The sequence below is a fragment of the Sardina pilchardus genome, chromosome 3, assembly GCF_963854185.1.
Source record: "Sardina pilchardus chromosome 3, fSarPil1.1, whole genome shotgun sequence".
Classification (NCBI taxonomy): Eukaryota; Metazoa; Chordata; class Actinopteri; order Clupeiformes; family Clupeidae; genus Sardina; species Sardina pilchardus.
In genome coordinates, this window is record NC_084996.1 from 4,229,118 (window position 1) to 4,246,617 (window position 17,500).

General features: G+C 46.7%; 1 protein-coding gene across 2 annotated transcripts in view; it reads left to right on the forward strand.

Moving 5' to 3' along the window:
* Positions 1-921: 921 nt before the first annotated feature.
* Positions 922-17,500, forward strand: part of ift122 (intraflagellar transport 122 homolog (Chlamydomonas)) — a 33,862-nt gene continuing 17,283 nt past the window's right edge. Inside the window, exons 1-19 of one of the 2 annotated variants that reach the window (XM_062531422.1) lie at positions 922-1,070; positions 1,667-1,733; positions 1,849-1,933; positions 2,056-2,134; positions 2,447-2,523; positions 3,106-3,172; positions 3,696-3,842; positions 4,394-4,630; positions 5,590-5,665; positions 6,934-7,125; positions 7,930-8,068; positions 8,380-8,582; positions 9,565-9,702; positions 10,520-10,684; positions 11,554-11,751; positions 12,267-12,407; positions 12,769-12,822; positions 13,766-13,927; positions 16,450-16,616. In XM_062531422.1, the coding sequence (XP_062387406.1) occupies positions 1,012-1,070; positions 1,667-1,733; positions 1,849-1,933; positions 2,056-2,134; positions 2,447-2,523; positions 3,106-3,172; positions 3,696-3,842; positions 4,394-4,630; positions 5,590-5,665; positions 6,934-7,125; positions 7,930-8,068; positions 8,380-8,582; positions 9,565-9,702; positions 10,520-10,684; positions 11,554-11,751; positions 12,267-12,407; positions 12,769-12,822; positions 13,766-13,927; positions 16,450-16,616 (2,453 nt within the window). In that variant the 5' untranslated portion in view covers positions 922-1,011. The remainder of the gene's footprint in view (positions 1,071-1,666; positions 1,734-1,848; positions 1,934-2,055; positions 2,135-2,446; positions 2,524-3,105; positions 3,173-3,695; positions 3,843-4,393; positions 4,631-5,589; positions 5,666-6,933; positions 7,126-7,929; positions 8,069-8,379; positions 8,583-9,564; positions 9,703-10,519; positions 10,685-11,553; positions 11,752-12,266; positions 12,408-12,768; positions 12,823-13,765; positions 13,928-16,449; positions 16,617-17,500) is intronic. The other variant, XM_062531423.1, reaches the window with a different exon arrangement.

The following is a 17,500-nucleotide window of genomic DNA, read 5'->3' on the forward strand; positions in this document are numbered from 1 at the left end:
TTTTCTGAGTTGTCATCATGACATGTATCCCTCCCATTCACGCTGATGTTGAGCCTCCTCTCCACCACTTCTGTGCATTTCTCCTCTGCGTTGGCCTCTGGGGTCTCTAGTGTTGCTGAATCATTCCGCTCAGAAGAGAAATACTGTGAGGCATCACTGACCAGTTCACGACTTCGCCGTTTTCTGGTTTGGTTCTCCCTTGGTCTTCCTGATGATGCTGGTTTCCCATCAGTCACAGGTACTGCAAAACTTATGTCACTCAGTGGCAGAAGCCCACTGTCCTCCTGTGACAGCAGGTACTCTTGCAGAGATGCTCTGGACCTAAAGAGCTTTCCCTGTGGACTACAAAGTCGAGGTTGATTTTACATAATAATGTCCAAATCACCTGGCCAAAACAGTCTATCAATACATTCACTGACTGTATTGTAGTCTACTAGTGCAGACGAGACGCCTTATTACTCCATATGTAACAGATACATAATGCTAGATTAAAGCAGGACGTCACATCTTCATGAAAATAAATGCATATGACTCTCACTTGTACACTGAACTGCACCAAGACTATCCATAATCTGTACCTAATGATGTAGATATCTGTTTTCCCAGCAGTTTTCCCCGCTTTCCGTTGTCTCACTTCTCGGGTCCAACCCACAGGTAGACTGATATCAGCGGTTTTGACTTCGGCTTTAGCCATCATCACTTCCTACTACTTCGCGTGTAATTTCATGACTAACTCAGCATGGTCATCATAGCAATCATTTGTGACTTAAAATATCGCCAAAGTTTACTGGAAGGAAAATACTAGAGAGGCATCATAAACAAACGCAGACGATTTCCGTTCTACTTCCTGCGCATGGGCCACTACTGTAGGCGCGCATGCTCGCTTCGCTGTCATGTAAACAAGCCACTTGGCTAGCTAGTTAGCACAGCCACTTTTTGCATCAGAAGAAGAGCTACAGATAATCTATACTGGAGAGCTTTTTTTCTTACAAAGTCATTTGAATTAAGACCATGAGAGCCGTCCCAACCTGGATCGATAAAGTGCACGACCGTGACAAGGTTGAGCAATGGTATGAACCACTGTATTTCTTTTACTCGTATGAAATGTTTTGTAGCTAACATTAAGCTAACGTGAGAGGTGGATAGCAACGGCGGTTACTATGTAAACTATTAGAAGATTTGCCCATTGAAAAGCTATCTTAGTAGCATAGCATATAAATGGGATGGGAAACCAGATATTTTGACATGCACATGAATTTGATTCTTGCCAAATCTGTCTCTATACCTGAATCTTATTTTAATGTCTTACTAGAATTAGAATATATGATACTTACTTGAATTGTGTAGCTGGCGTTACAAATAGATGGTGACCACTGTTTGCTAACGTTGTCAGTGCCAACTTACTGGTAGGGTAGCTTACATTTTGAGAATGTTGGCTGGAATATAGTCTCATCATCCGGTTTACAGTTTTGAACAACACAAAACAAAACAATTGAACGTAACTTATGTTTTATTTTGTTATGTAATATATTTTGTTAATTTAACATCAACGTTAGATGCTACAGTAGTACTGTCTTGTAATTGCTGTATTGCAACAAATTACAATACAACTGTGCACTTGAGACTTGATTGTTGTGCTGTAACTACACATTTCCCTCTACTGCAGTATTTATGATATAGCCTTCAAACCGGATGGCTCTCAGCTCATTGTAGCTGCAGGAAACAGGGTGCTGGTTAGTGATGCTCATTATTCAAAATTGCTAATGACATTACTGACAAGTGGATAGTCATACTCACCTACTTTATTTACTTCTGCACGTTCTTAGTAACAGTTGTGTTGTGTTCCAGGTGTATGACACATCAGATGGGACCTTGATACAGCCTCTAAAAGGACACAAGGACACTGTCTACTGTGTGGCCTATGCTAAAGATGGTATGTAGGCCTATGTGACACTGCAAGTAAAGATAGCTGGCAGTAAAACTCAATTGCTCTTACTCTTTACTCTCCCTCTTCTAACTCTCTGCTTCTTCTGATGACTTTCTGTTAAAATGTAGGAAAGCGGTTTGCGTCAGGTTCTGCGGACAAGAGCATCATCATCTGGACATCAAAACTTGAGGGAATTCTTAAATATACGTAAGGCTGCTGCACCTGATCAGTGAAATCTACCCACCATCTTGCACATATTCTATTTCTCCTTTAATCTGTCATGTTGATTTTGAAAAACAGTTGTTTTCATAGTGGACGGTATAGCCTTTAGGGTTTTCTTCTTTGGCTATTTTGTTTAAAATATGTAATTAGTCTGTTGCTGGTGCTTTTAGTGGCTTTTAAAGCAAATGAAAATGAATGACTTGCCCAAGTGTATATTTTAGAACGTAGTTTGAAGAATAATGACAGGTGTCAACATCTTGTTTTGCCTCTTTCTTTGTTTTACTTTATATCTCCCAGACACAATGACTCCATTCAGTGTGTCTCGTACAACCCCGTTACTCATCAGTTGGCCTCCTGTTCCTCAGGCGATTTTGGTAAGCGGAGCAGTCAGTGTACTCACAAAGCCTCTCTTTTAATAGGAGGTTAACCACCTGACAGCCAAGTCACATCCAGAAATCATCCTTCATGTTGGACATATTTTAATGGTGTACAGTTTTAATGATAATGGAATTATTTTTTATTCTGTTGCATGTCTGTTATTTACATTGACATTTATTCGTTCAGCAGATACTTTTTTTTTTTAATCCAAAGTGACTTACATATCAGTTATATTAAAAGGGCCACTGTCCACAGGGCAACTTGGGGTTGAGTGCCTTGCTCAAGGGCACAACGGTGAAAACCGGGATTTGAACCCACAACTTTTCTGGCTACTGCAAGCTAGCCTTAACCACTACTCTACCACCGCCCATTATGAAAAGTTATGTTTGTGATAATGTGTAAATCTGATGTTTGCAAACATTGTATACCTTTATGCCAATTTAATCTTTTCCTCAAAGTATACATTGGTAGGAATAGGAGTGTGGGGAGCACACTTTATAAAACAGGATCTGGGATTGTGTTTTTTCCCCTCCTGAATTCTTTTCTTTTGGATTCTAAAGTTGTTCTGTTTCCTGCAGGTCTGTGGTCTCCAGAGCAAAAGTCAGTAAACAAACATAAAGTCAGCAGCAAAATCACATGCTGTGGGTGAGTTGTCATGTTGTGTAAGAGCATCATCCTGGGAAATAACCCTGCAGTTCAATGTAACAGGCCTTATTTTGTAAGCTTTCAAGGAGGGGAAGCCAGTTTTGGTCGATTTTTTTGTCACAGTTCATTTGAGTTGTCTCCAGACTGTGCTTTCTTGATACAAAATGCTGAAGTCAGATCATGTCCAATAGGAGCAGGGTGTAGCATACAAGCTTTTTAAATAGTTAATCGAATTAATCACATTTACATACCCGTACCCATCCATCTCCTTTGGTCTAGAGTAAAATCAGAGACTACAGTGTTAAATTATCTTTTATTACAGTTTTACATAGTAAAAATATGCAAAGTTACTTACTTTGACAGAGATAAATATTTTTATGACAAATTGAAAATGACTGACATATTCAATCAAAAAAAAACTTTATTTATCCCCGAGGGGCAATTTCTCAATTATATATTGTTGTGTATGTGTGCACCTGCATGTGTGTGTGTGCGTGTGTGTGTGTGTGTGTGTGTAATACAGCTGGACGAATGATGGCCAGTACCTGGCTCTGGGCATGATGAATGGCGTTGTGAGCATCCGCAACAAGAACGGAGAGGAGAAGGTGAAGATCGAGCGGCCGGGCGGATCCTCCTCTCCTATCTGGTCCATAGCCTGGAACCCCTCAAAGTAGGACACCACATTCCTCTACAGTCGAACACACACACACACACACACACACACACACACACACACACACACACAGCCACTCCTCTGTACCGTGGTCACCGTAACCCAATCCAGTTGTATCACTCTGTTAGTGTAAACACATTCACACACACACAAGCTGTAGACTGAGTGGTCATGTTATTGTACATCTGAAATAGTCTCGCCATGACAGTGGTAGGTCCCTAGAGTATGAGGGGGAGAGTCAAGGAGAGGGGATAGTAAGTTCAGCTCATGGGAATGGCGGGGGCAGACTGCAGGAAATGCCAAAAACAACACAGCCAATCACTGGTGATAGCTAGACCAGTGTGTGCTAATAGCCAGCAGGGGGAGCTGTTTCATCACAGATAGAGCCCTTGAGCTGCAGCCATGATACAAATACCTCCCACATGAAGATCTAAGCTACAGGTGTTGGTAAGTGGCGTTAAGTACATGAAGATTGATGTGATGAGTGATGATTGATGATGGAGCCAAGATTAGGGCAGAGAGTAGTTGTTAGCTGGGTCCCCTGGCAGTGACTGGCGGATGTGGATGGCCCTCACGAACTTCTCGTACGAGCCGGACCAGGAGACTGTAGAGGAGGGCAGCTGCCTGTCGGACGAGGAGCTGGAGGCCCTGGGCCTCCTGCTGGACAGGCCAGAGAGCCGCAGGGAGACAGGCAGTGTGGCAGAGGAGGGCCAGGCAGAGAGAGCAGGGCAGGAGGCAGACGAGGAGCAGCTGCTGCCAGAGGTGGACAGCTGTGAGCCGTTCAGGTACAGTAGACACACCGTGAGCTCCACAGCACCCTGTGAATGACACAACTACTGTACTCCACCACAGATGTGTTTAAAATTAGCATTTACTTTTAATCCATTGGGTTTGGGGATTGGGTTATAAAGTTGGTTATTTAGAATTGAAATTTAAATATAATTTGATCATTCGATTTTTATGACTTTGATGACAGGGCATTTCCTGATACTTAGATTAGACTGCAGTTTAGCCCAATAGGAAGACTTTAGAAGATGCTGTTAGATACTGAAGATACTGTCTTACTTCTTTTGCACCTCTTGCATTGCCCACAGTCACGTTACACCAGATCAAAGCTACATTAATGTTGGTGTCAGCGCTTTTAGTAGAAGTTTGCTGTTTTGAAATTCAAAAAACAAACAGACACACTCCTGTCCTTCTGTGTTTGCCCCCAAACATTTACATTTATTTTGGGTTGACCAGGGTGTATGATTGACAGCAAGAACCTTTTCCTGATTGGCTGGACATCTTTTGTTCCCTCCTTGCCCCTGCTTATTGGATATGATTTGTGTCTTTTCTCCAAATGCGTAATCCTAATGAACCAGAATGTGTCCCCCGAGCATAAAGGGGTCATTTACCTCAACTTGAAAATGACTAACTTGCCTTATTTGCCTAAATGGTGGGGGTGTTTCACATGAATGAGATTGCCAAGCCTCACATGTAGTCCAGCAAACTATACATTGTCCTCAGGCAGATTTTGCTATACTGTATCCGTAACAATGTAATAATGTATTCATTCATTTAGCTGCTTAGTAGCTGATCTCATTCCCTGGAAGCGATCTTGATGTTATCATTGACCAGAGGAACTATGCAGACCAAGAATGTTGTAATGGGTGTTATGTGTATGCGTATAATCCTGTTTACAGACATGCTCATTGAATATATTGCAAAGTGCCTAAGAGATGTCTGTATGTAATTGCCATAGGGATGAACACAACGATATTTTGGCAGTGGCTGACTGGGGCCAGAGGCTCTCCTTCTACCAGCTCAGTGGCAAGCAGGTCAGTGTTGGCTACATCCACATCTCCATGACTGTTCATACTGCATGTTGCATGCTGGGTATTTGAAATAAGTGCTCTTCTCAGTTCTGATATTGCCGATGATGTTGACCATTTAAAGCTCTCAATTATGATCAAATGGAAACTCTTAAGCTGTTGATTAATGGACTTCCCTTTATGAGATGGAGATTACAGGTTCAACTTACAGATGAATATGGAGCTCGGAATTCTGTTTCGCGTTCACCCTGATCATCGTTGACCCATGTTGTTGTCATAGCAACGGCATAAAAACACAAAATACATCGTTACAGGGAAAAGAACGGGAGAAGGAAGGGGCTAGGGGTAGCAAGGGGCTGCGAAAACCACGTCAGACATTTCAGAAATCCCTGCTGGTTAGACTTACTGCTGGTGTGGAGCTTGTGCCGAGCTCCCTCTCTCTCTCTCTCGCTGTCTCTCCCCCCCCAGGGATTCATGGGAGATGTAGTAATTACATGGGTAAATATGCAGCTCATTAGGATTCCGTGGAAAGCCTAGGCCCTGTGCTCCCTGCGTCCCAGCACCCCTCTCCCCTCCCCTCTGCCTCTCCTCACACTCCAGACGGTTTTCATTAGCGCTCTATGAATAGTGTCTGTGAAAAAAAAAAAAAAAAAAAGGGAAAAAGGGATTGTTGTCCGAAGTGGTTGTATTTCGGGGTGGGGGGGGTACTGTCAGCCATAGCGGTGCTCCTACTGAGGAGAAACAGATGCAGCAGTGGCCAGCTCCAGCATAAGACTTGTGCAAACAGACCTCGAGTGTCTGCACAATGGAACCCATTTAGAGGGAATGATCTCCTCTCTTATTTTTTCACCTCTCTGTCTTCTGGCCCGGCCCTCCAGGGACAGCTAAATGGATGCTTTACGGCTTTGATGTGAGGAGGGCTTGTCTTCAGACAGGACCCAGAGCCCTGTGTCCTCCCCTCGCCCATCTCTCTGTGTTGCTGCCGCTGGCCTCGGCTCTGAAGCGCGGCTCCCTGACTCTCCTGCCCTCTGCTGGCCTCTGTGCTCCCCCTCCCTGTGCTGTAATGGGCCCTGGGTCCGGGGCTCGCCTGGATGCTCTTCTTCCCACAGTTTGCGCAACTCAACTCGCCCTCTCTGTCTGCTCTCTTTCTCTCATACTCTCTCTTTCTCTCTGTCTCTTTCTTTCTTTCTCTCTCATTCTCTCTCTCTCTCTGTTTCTTTCTTTCTTTCATTCTCTCTCTCTCTCTCTCTCTCTCTCTCTGTCTCTGCCTGCAGATAGGGAAGGACCGGCTCCTGAACTATGACCCCTGCTGCGTCAGCTACTTCTCCAAGGGCGAGTACATCGTGATGGGGGGCTCCGACAAGCAGGCCTCGCTCTACACCAAGGACGGCGTGCGCCTGGGCCCCATCAGCGAGCAGAACTCCTGGGTGTGGACCTGCCGCGTCAAACCCGACTCCAACTACGTGGTGCGTCCACACACACACACACACACACACACACCCAGCACCGACCCGAACCCAGGCTGCCTGCCTGTCTGCCTGCCTTCGGGTGTGACTCGGGGCTGATTAACAAAACCAGATTGGGATTGATTATTTATTCACTGAGGCCTCACACACTCACGTGCCTGTCTTTGTGTGTTTGTACCATAAGGTTGGCTTTTTTAAGTAGTGGTCTCACACCTCAGTTGTCACGTTATTTACACCTCCCGTCTGATCCATGAACGCCGCGTAGAGTCCAGATGCCTGGCTCCTATATATAGCAGCAGACATGTCAGGGATTCCTGGGTAATTTAGAAGAAGCATGTCGGGGGTGAGACTTTTTGCACTGTTGCAAAATCAGTGCTGAATATGGGGTGGCAAGCTGTGAAGTGAAGGCAATAGGAGAGGAGATTAAGATGAGAGAGAGAGAGAGAGAGAGAGAGAGAGAGAGAGAGAGAGAGAGAGAGAGAGAGAGAGAGAGAGATGAGAGAGGGAGAGAGAGAGAGCGAGCGTGTGAAACAAGAGATGCTCGATGTGAGAGACTCGCCCCTGCTTGAGTCTGAACGTGCAGACCGCGGAGGACAGCGTGTTGACAGAGTGTTATCTTGCAACATCCAAATGATACAGTACATAAATGAATTTATATTTTTGTTATATTTTGTAACTTTTGAGAGTTTGGATCGGCGGCGATCAGTGGGGGGAGTGCCTGTTGCTGTTTGAGCTCAGTACGGTCATCGTGGGTGATGGGCGGTGTTGGTGTTGGTGTTGTGTTGATGCTGTTTGCGTGGGCAGGTGGTGGGCTGTCAGGACGGCACCATCGCCTTCTTCCAGCTGATCTTCAGCACCGTCCACGGCCTCTACAAGGACCGCTACGCCTACAGGGACAGCATGACCGACGTCATCGTCCAGCACCTCATCACCGAGCAGAAAGGTAGAGACTGACCCGCCAGGCCACCCTGCGCACACTCTACTCTCTGGCCTGACAGTGGACATCAGATCTAATGCTCTCTCTCTCTCTCTCTCTCTCTCTCTCTCTTTTTCTCTGTTTCCCTCTCCCCCTCCTTTCTCTCTCTCTGTTTATCTCTCCCGCTCCTTTCTCTCTTTCTCTCCCTTGCTCTCTGTTTCTTTCTCCCTCTCCACTCTCCCTCCCTCTCTCTCTCCATCTCTCTGTTTCTGTTTCTCTCTTACTCTCCCTATCTCTCTCTCTCTCTCTCTCTCTCTCTCTCTCTCCCTCTTTACCAGTGAGGATAAAATGCCGAGAGCTGGTGAAGAAGATCGCCATCTACAGGAACCGACTGGCCATCCAGCTGCCGGAGAAGATCCTGATCTACGAGTGCTACACGGACGACTCGTCGGACATGCACTACCGCGTCAAGGAGAAGATCAGCCGCCGCTTCGAGTGCAACCTGCTGGTGGTGTGCTCTCGCCACATCATCCTCTGCCAGGTCAGACCCCCCGCCCTGACCAGCACTGACCAGCACTGACCAGCACTGACCAGCACTGACCAGGCCTGACCACCCTTGCCGGGCACAGCGCCCCCCTCGGCCAGAGCCACAATGGTGGCAGGACTGGCCAGGAGTGGGCAGTGCTTGGTGTGCCGTCTGTCTTTCAGCTTATCCTTTCGCCCTTTGGCTCGCCGTGTCTCCCAAGAAATCTATATGACGATCCATTCAAATCACGGCTAATGCCAGAGAATGTTATGGGAAGCTTACCAAGCCATGGTCCAGATTTTCACGTTAGACTGTATGTACACACACACACACACACCTACACACACACAGAGAGAGAGGGACAGAGACACACTCATCTGTGGTTTTTCGGATAGACAGCTTTAGATGGTGTGCCTTTGTGTAAGTGTGGATTTCCTTAAAACATGTTTAGCACTGCGCTGAGCTCTCTATAAATCTCTATCCTGAGTGGCAGATGTTTTGTGTTTCCTCCACAAGCTACGGTCTGTCCCGCCTGGTTCCCATCAGCTCGCACCATGCTGTGTGTGTGTGCGTGTGTGTGTGTGTGTGTGTGTGTGTGTGTGTGTGTGTGTGTGTGTGCGCGTGTATGTACTGTATGTGTGTGTACAGTATGTGTGCGTGTATGTGTCCATGTGTGTGTGTATGTGTGTTCTAATGTAATGATTGCTTGCTAGCTTGAGGAGAGGAGAGGAGAGGAGAAGAGATTTCGCTTAAGGCGTTTTTGTGGTCAGCGACTGCTGAATGCTCCGCGATAGCACAAACATGATTCTGAGCAGGCTCTAGCATCTAACCACAAATCACCTTTCCTCACATTACTGCTGAACTGTGCCTCACCCCCCACTGTCAGCTCCAATCAGGCCTGTATGTGCTAATCTAGAGAGTGACGTGAAGTGTGTGACACTAATGGGTGTGTGTGTGTGTGTGTGTGTTGTTTTGTGTTGTCATGGTGTCGACGTAGGAGAAGAGGCTTCAGTGTCTGTCCTTCACCAATGTGAAAGAGAGGGAGTGGCTGATGGAGTCTCTGATTCGCTACATCAAAGTGATTGGCGGCCCGCCGGGGAGGGAGGGGCTCTTAGTGGGCCTGAAGAACGGTTCGGTGAGTCCCGCCCTGTGTTTAGAGCTTCGCCACCAGAGAACAGAGAACCGGCTCCGTTCTGATTCACGCTCCAGAGGTTGACTCGGTTCCGAGCATTTCAACCAAATGTAAGTCGGTTCGGAACCTGAAATGTTGATATGGAGCTGGTACCAAAGAAAACTTTTGTTTGTCCTCTGAACCGACGTTTTTACAGTTCAGTTACACATGGAACACTCTGTTGATGACGCATTCTTGGTTCTGTTCAAAACTGGTGGATATGCAAGCTGATTCAAAAGATAGCGCCGAGGTTCAAAGAATTCTGTACAGAACCGCTTCAAGAGCCAGCTCTCTGTTGGTCAGAAAATGCCCGCTGATGTGAACTTAAACTCCACACACACATCTTTTCTCTAAGCATTATGGATCACTGACCAGCATCTGCTTACAGTAAAGCTCACCTATAGTATAGTCACAAGGCATCTTGAATGAATCTATTTCGCAGCAACATAAATCTATCACTGTGCTAATTACGATTTCATGATCTCATTGTTGGTTCATCACTTGGGAATGCACATTTCACACACACACACACACACACACACACACACACACACACACACACACACACACACAGACACACAGACACGCACACTGTACCAGATACACACGGCCAGATGAAATTAGTCACGGGGAGTGTGACAGCGGGAGAGAGCAGTTCTATCTCCACCGCAAACGCGGTCGCCCTACTTCCAGAGTACTCGCTAACGCTGCTGCCTTTTTTGTGTGTGTGTGTGTGTGTGTGTGTGTGTGTGTGTGTGTGTGGCTGCTGCTGCATGTGCAGATCTTGAAGATCTTCGTGGACAACCCGTTCGCCATCACGCTGCTGAAGCAGAGCACGTCGGTGCGCTGCCTGGACATGAGCGCCTCGCGCAGCAAGCTGGCCGTGGTGGACGAGCACAACACCTGCCTGGTCTACGACATCCACACCAAAGAGCTGCTCTTCCAGGTCAGGGCCTCACACAACGGAGGATTACCGTCATTTCCCAACTAGATAGATAGATAGAGTCTTTATTGTCCTATAAAGGATATTCTTCTTCACACATGTCATTCCTTTCCATAGAAGATAGCAGCATTTGATGTTAACATCACAGTCTCATACTTTTAGCCACGGTTTATACATTGATTTTGCAATTTTTTTTCAGTAATGAGGTTAATACACAAGGGCAGTTAATATGGTGTTAATGTGGCTTTGTTTCTTTTAACTTGCATAAAGCACTGTCCTGCGGCTTATGCACATTTTGCACCTAATACACAGGAAATGACTGTAGAGGGGGACAGGAGGCAGGTCACTCTGCTGCTGCTCAGCTGCTGTTGGTCATCACATGTCAACAGGAAAACTATTTTGTGTTCAAATGCAAAAAAAAATAAAAAATTCTTCATTTTTAAGAAATAGTTTTCTTAAGATGAGAAATGGCTCCTTATTGCATGCACGATTTGGATCATTAATCAGCTGGCATCTGAATAATCTATGAGGGGGGCGGTCCCTCGTGAGTTCCCATGCAGCTGGATGTTGTCAAATATTCATGTTGTCAAACTGGTCATTGTGCTTGTGATGCTGTGTGCTGTCAGCAGGCCTGCTGCCGGTAACTTTGTTTGGGAATTGTGTTCGACTTTTCACATTCATCATATTCAGATCATATTCGGGGCAGTTAGCAAATGTTCCACTCCGTGGGAGTTGATGGAACATGGCAGGCGTCTCACTCGTTCACATACAGTATTGTCACATGATCCTTTTCTTGTTCTCTCTCTCTCTCTCTCTCTCTCTCTCTCTCTCTCTCTCTCTCTCTCTCTTTCTCTGTTCTTTCTCATGCGCAGGAGCCCAATGCGAACAGCGTGGCCTGGAACACCCAGTGTGAGGACATGCTGTGTTTCTCGGGGAACGGCTACCTGAACATCAAGGCCAGTAACTTCCCCGTGCACCAGCAGAAGCTGCAGGGCTTTGTGGTGGGCTACAACGGCTCCAAGATCTTCTGCTTACACGTCTACTCCATGGCAGCGGTGGAAGTACCCCAGGTGTGTGTGTGGTTGTGTGCGTGTGTGTGTGGTTGTGTGCGTGTGTGTGTGTGTGTGTTTGTGTGTGTGGTGTGTGTGGTTTGTGTGTTGTGAGTGTTGCAAGTGTGCATGCATGTGTGCACGTGTGTGTGCGCGTGTGTGTGTGCGCACACGCGTGTGTGCGCGCGTGTGTGTGTGTGTGTGTGCGAGCACGCGTGTGTGCGCGTGTGTGCGCGTGTGTGTGCGTGTGTGTGCGTGTGTGTGTGTGTATGTGTGTGCGTGTGTATGCGTGTGTGTGTGTGTGCGTGTGTATGCGTGTGTGTACGTGTGTGTGTGTGTGTGTGTGTGCGTGTGTGTCTATATGATTGGTTTGCATCTCCTACTATATGCTGCTCCATCTTCTACTCAGGGTGCTTGACAGGTATGATATAGTCCCTCAGCTGGGCTGACAGCAGTGACTGATTGCCTTGCTCCCTGTCCTCGACCCCTTCTCTCTCTTGCTCCCTGTCCTCGACCCCTTCTCTCTCTCTGAACAGTCGGCTCCCATGTACCAGTACTTGGAGAGGCGCATGTTTAAGGAGGCCTATCAGATCGCCTGCCTGGGTGTGACCGACAGTGACTGGCGAGATCTGGCCACCGAGGCCCTGGAAGGCCTGGATTTTGACACCGCTAAGAAGGTAGGGGTGTGTGTGTGTGTGTGTCTGTGTGTGTGTGTGTGTGTGTGTGTGTGTGTGTGTGTGTGTGTGTGTGTGTGTGTGTGTGTGTGTGTGTGTGTGTGTGTGTGTGTGTGTGTGTGTGTGTGTGTGTGTGTGTGTGTGTGTGTGTGTTGTGTGTGTGTGTCTGTGTCTGTGTCTGTGTCTGTGTCTGTGTCTGTGTCTGTGTCTGTGTCTGTGTCTGTGTCTGTGTGTGTGTGTGTGTGTGTGCGTTTGTGAGAGGGAGAAGTCACACAATGACACCAGTGTGACACCAGTGTGACTTGACTTTTAATTTGAAGCGCTCTCTCTCTCCTGCTGTTCTATTTCCTGTCTTCCTCCTCAGGCCTTCATCAGGGTGAGGGACCTGCGCTACCTGGAGCTCATCAGCAGCATTGAGGTGAGCTCAGGACACAACAAATGACCCCTACCAGAGACAAACTCTCCTCTAGGATGAGTAGGATAAAAACATAAAACATCTTGTCACAATTCATAACATACAGTACATACATCTTAACATCAAGTCACACTTTGAGTCCTTGGCATAGCAAGCTTGTTCGTTGTGTAAAAAAAATGACCAAGCCTGCGTTATCGTCCACGATCCCAGTTCTAGAGAAACAGACAGTTCTCCACTTCCTGTTTGTGGGCTGTGCCAGCTGATGATGTCAGTCTGGAAGGAGAAATATGAGCCTCTGCTTGAGCTTGCATGAGGCCCTTTCATAGCCCCTTAACACACATATCCACATTCAGCATTTAGACTCGACCACAAACACAGTCACAAGTGTGCCGAGTCCAGAATGGTCGCAGATTTTATCGAGTAGACTTTGATGGCCTTTTGTATGAGATGATTGTGCGTGTGATCACAGTGTGTATTGTGTCGAACGGACGATGGAGAGAGCCCGACATAGACAGGAAGAGAGAGTGTGTGTGTTTGTGTGTGTGTGTGTGTGTGTGTAAAAGGCATGGATGTGTGACTGATCTGAAAGTGAATGAGTGCTTGTGCCTGTGTGTTTCTGACGATAACTCTGCCCTTGCTTTTGGCAATAAACCTTGCACAGGAAAAGGGGATTTGTTTGAGCAAAAATTTTTTTTGATGCCTCAAGGTTTTGTGTGGAAAGAATGGATCATTGAATGTTAACATTGATGTTTTGGTACAGCAGTTGGCAGTGGAAAGGAATGTTTGTGTGTGCGTGCGTGTGTGTGTTAATTTGTGTGAGTGCATAAGTATGTGGTAAAATGGAAATGCCATTAACACAATGTGTATATTGTTTCATTGTGCGTGTGTGTGTGTTCGTGTGTGTGTGTGTGTGTGTGTGTGTGTGTGTGTGTGTGTATATGTCCAGGAGCGGAAGAAGAGAGGAGAGAGCAACAGTGAGCTGTTTCTGGCCGATGTGTTTGCTTACCAGGGGAAGTTTCACGAAGCTGCCAAGCTTTACCGGCGATGTGGCTATGACAACAGAGCGCTCAGCATGTACACGGACCTGCGCATGTTCGAGTACGCCAAGGTGTGTCACACACACACACACACACACACACACATAAAACACTCACTCAACTCACTCACTCACACACACACACACACACACACAACACACAGACACAGACACAGACACAGACACAGACACAGACACAGACACAGACACAGACACAGACACAGACACAGACACAGACACAGACACAGACACAGACACACACAAACATAAGCACTCACTCAACTCACTCACTCTCTCTCTCGCGCACACACACACACACACACACTCATACACATTCACAGACACACACACACACACACACACACACACACACACACACACACACACACACACACACACACACACACGTACACACACACACACGCACTACACATCAACATGTGCACGGAATAACCACATGTTTACACCAGGGATGTGGTTTATGTTTGAGGGCACCAGTAATTGGAGCTGTCTGCATTTCTGACTCAGTGGGCAATGCGAACACAGCTGATGAACGCCACAGCCAACACACTCACAACTCCACTGACCCTCCAACCAACACGTTCGCAAAAAAAAAAAGAAAAAAATCTCAGGTGTTCATTGAGAAATGGTCGGTGTCTAGCGCTACGCAGACGACTTGTGGACGGCCGAGGTCCACACCACTCCTCCTTGTGTCCACCCTGGGGCTGCTGAGGTGGCCAGCGTGTGTGTGTGTGTGTGTGTACTGTACAGTATGTGTGTGTGTCAGTGTGTGTGCTGGCGGTTCGAGGTTAATCTCCCCGTAATTCCATCAGATGTGCTCCCTCCTCGAAGTCTGTTTACTCGCTCCTCTCCCACTGTTGTGCTCACTCGAGCGGGACCATCTCGGGCTGCGTGCTGATGCCCGCGGGCCCCTCCAGAAGAGAGCAATCAGGCTGTCTTTCAGCGCTAAGAGGGGGGCTTGATTTGTGCTGCGCGGCACGATTAGTGCGCTTTGATATCTCCAACGCCCTCAGACTCGTGTTAATGGAAGTAGATGAGGTTCGCATTCTGTAAACGAGCGCTGAGCATCTTGTATGTACGCACACAAACACAAACACACACGTTCGACACACACGCCTACTCAGACACATACTGTGTGAGCTACTGGTATTTTCCCTCTATTGTTTAGCTTGTTTGAAGACTTATGAGCTCTTGAGGCGATACTAGCTGTGTGTGTGTGTGTGTGTGTGTGTGTGTGTGTGTGTGTGTGTGTGTGTGTGTGTGTGTGTGTGTGTGTGTGTGTGTGTGTGTGTGTGTGTGTGTGTGTGTGTGTGTGTGTGTGTGTGTGTGTGTGTGTGTGTGTGTGTGTGTGTGTGTGTGTGTGTGTGTGTGTGTGTGTGTGTGTGTGTGTTAGAGAGTTAATGAGAGGAGAAGAGAACCCTCCCACACACACACAAACACACACACATATACAATGTGTGACTGGGTTACTATAACACAAGGGTTAAAGTTGAAGTTCCTTTACGGGTCAGTGCAAGTTTAGTCTGTGTGTGAGAATGTGTGTCTTGAACGTGTTTATGTTAAGTCTTTGATATGTGTGTGTGTGTGTGTGTGTGTGTGTGTGTATGCATATGTGTGTTTATTTCTGTGTGTGCTTGCCTTGTATGTTTATATGTCATTGTGTTTCTTGTCTGTCCATATTCTGGTTGATTATTTGTGTGTTAGAGAGAACAGCAAGAGGGAGAAAACGAGAACGTATTGTTTACGTATTGCGTGCGGCGGTCTCGACTCTGGTCTGGTCTGAACGTCTGGTTCGTGGGACTGCGTGCGTGCCGTGCATCCCTTCCTTGGCGAACGCCGCGCTCTCCCTCAGTAACTCATCTCCCATTCGGACCCATTCATTCATTCCCTTCTGCTTCCACCAGCTGCTTGGCAGTCAGGCCACCACACGGCTCCCATGGGCTGTGGTTCTCCGTTTTATATGCTCGTTGCAGAGTTTTATATTTTGCTGACCTAAAAAGTGATCTGGTGTTCTTGTTGGATGTGTCTGTGTGTTACATATGTGATGTTAAGGAGGTTTATCCATCATTTACAGACTATTTAACAAGGTTTGAAGCACAATCTGATTCTAATTCATTAGGCTATCGGGCACTACGGTTAAAACATGTTTTTTTTTTTATTGGTATTAAACACTGCTCTGCTGTTTATACACAATGTGGCTAATACAATGAAATGTTTTGTGTTTTTTAATGTCTGATGGCAGTACACTTCAGTTTCACACTGCATTTCTAAATGCATAATTTTGGTTAAGTCTAAATTAGTGTGTGTGTGTGTGTGTGTGTGTGTGTGTGTGTGTCCGTCCGTGTGTGTGTGTGTCCCTGTGTGTGAATGTGTGTGTGTGTGTGTGTGTGTGTGTGTGTGTGTGTGTGTGTGTGTGTATGTGTGTGTGTACGTGTGTCTCCCCGTGTGTGTGTGTGTGTGTGTGTGTGTGTGTGTACGTGTGTCTCCCCGTGTGTGTGTGTGTGTGTCTCTCTCTCCACGCGTGTGTATGTGTGTGTGTGTGTCTCTCTCTCCACGCGTGTGTATGTGTGCAGGACTACCTGTGCTCGGCGGACCCTAAGGACACGCGTGTGCTGATGAGTAAGCAGGCGGACTGGGCGCGCAGCAGCAAGGAGCCGCGGGCCGCCGCCGACATGTACCTGAGCGCTGGGGAACACCTCAAGGCCATCAACATCATCGGAGAGCACGGCTGGGTGGACATGTGAGAACAACACACACACACACCCTCATATAGTACTCATACACACCATCACATAACAGTCAAGCACACACATACACACACACACACACACATCCTTATACAGTAGTGATATACTGTACACTCTCACATATCACGGTCAAGCACACACATACATAAAAACACATAAGCATATGCAGTTGTAGTATAAAGAGACGAACACAAACCATAAACACATACAACCCAACATATCACAGTCATGCCAAGCACACATAGACATAGAAGTGCATATAGAACACTGAATGTACGCACGCACACACACACACAGGCCAGCTGTGTGAATAAGGTAGTGGGGGAGAAAGCTTGCACAAACCAGGGGATGGTGTTTGTTTGGCCTGGGGAGTTCCATCTTAAACTCATGAGCTAAATAAACTTCCCCTGCACCTCCTGTCCCTTCCGAAACAGGAAAGACAAAGAAGCCTCGCGAGTTCCCTTCCAATTTAGTCTCACATTCCAACTCGTGACTTCCTTAAATTGCTTGACCGGGGCAAGGATAAATATGCTGGTTGTTATGAAGTGTAAGTTACAGGAGGAAAAATACGAACAGCTGAGCGTTTTAGCGCAGAAACAGGTCATATCATGCTTCAGGACTGAAGCACAGTTCACCTTTTTGTATCTGCGACTTGTTGGTGAATCAACGTGAGCATGAGTCATTTTGAGTTCTTTTTAGAGCCGACATATTCTGCCAATATTCTTTTGGCAGATATTTGCCCGTTTCCCCCCTCTAATTTGAATGATAAGATGAAAACAATTTAAGCCTTTCCGTTTTCTCCTAGGAGCAATATTGTACTCTTCCAAAAGTTCCAGCTGGAGTCTGCTGGTAATTGAATTGACACAAAGGGCACACA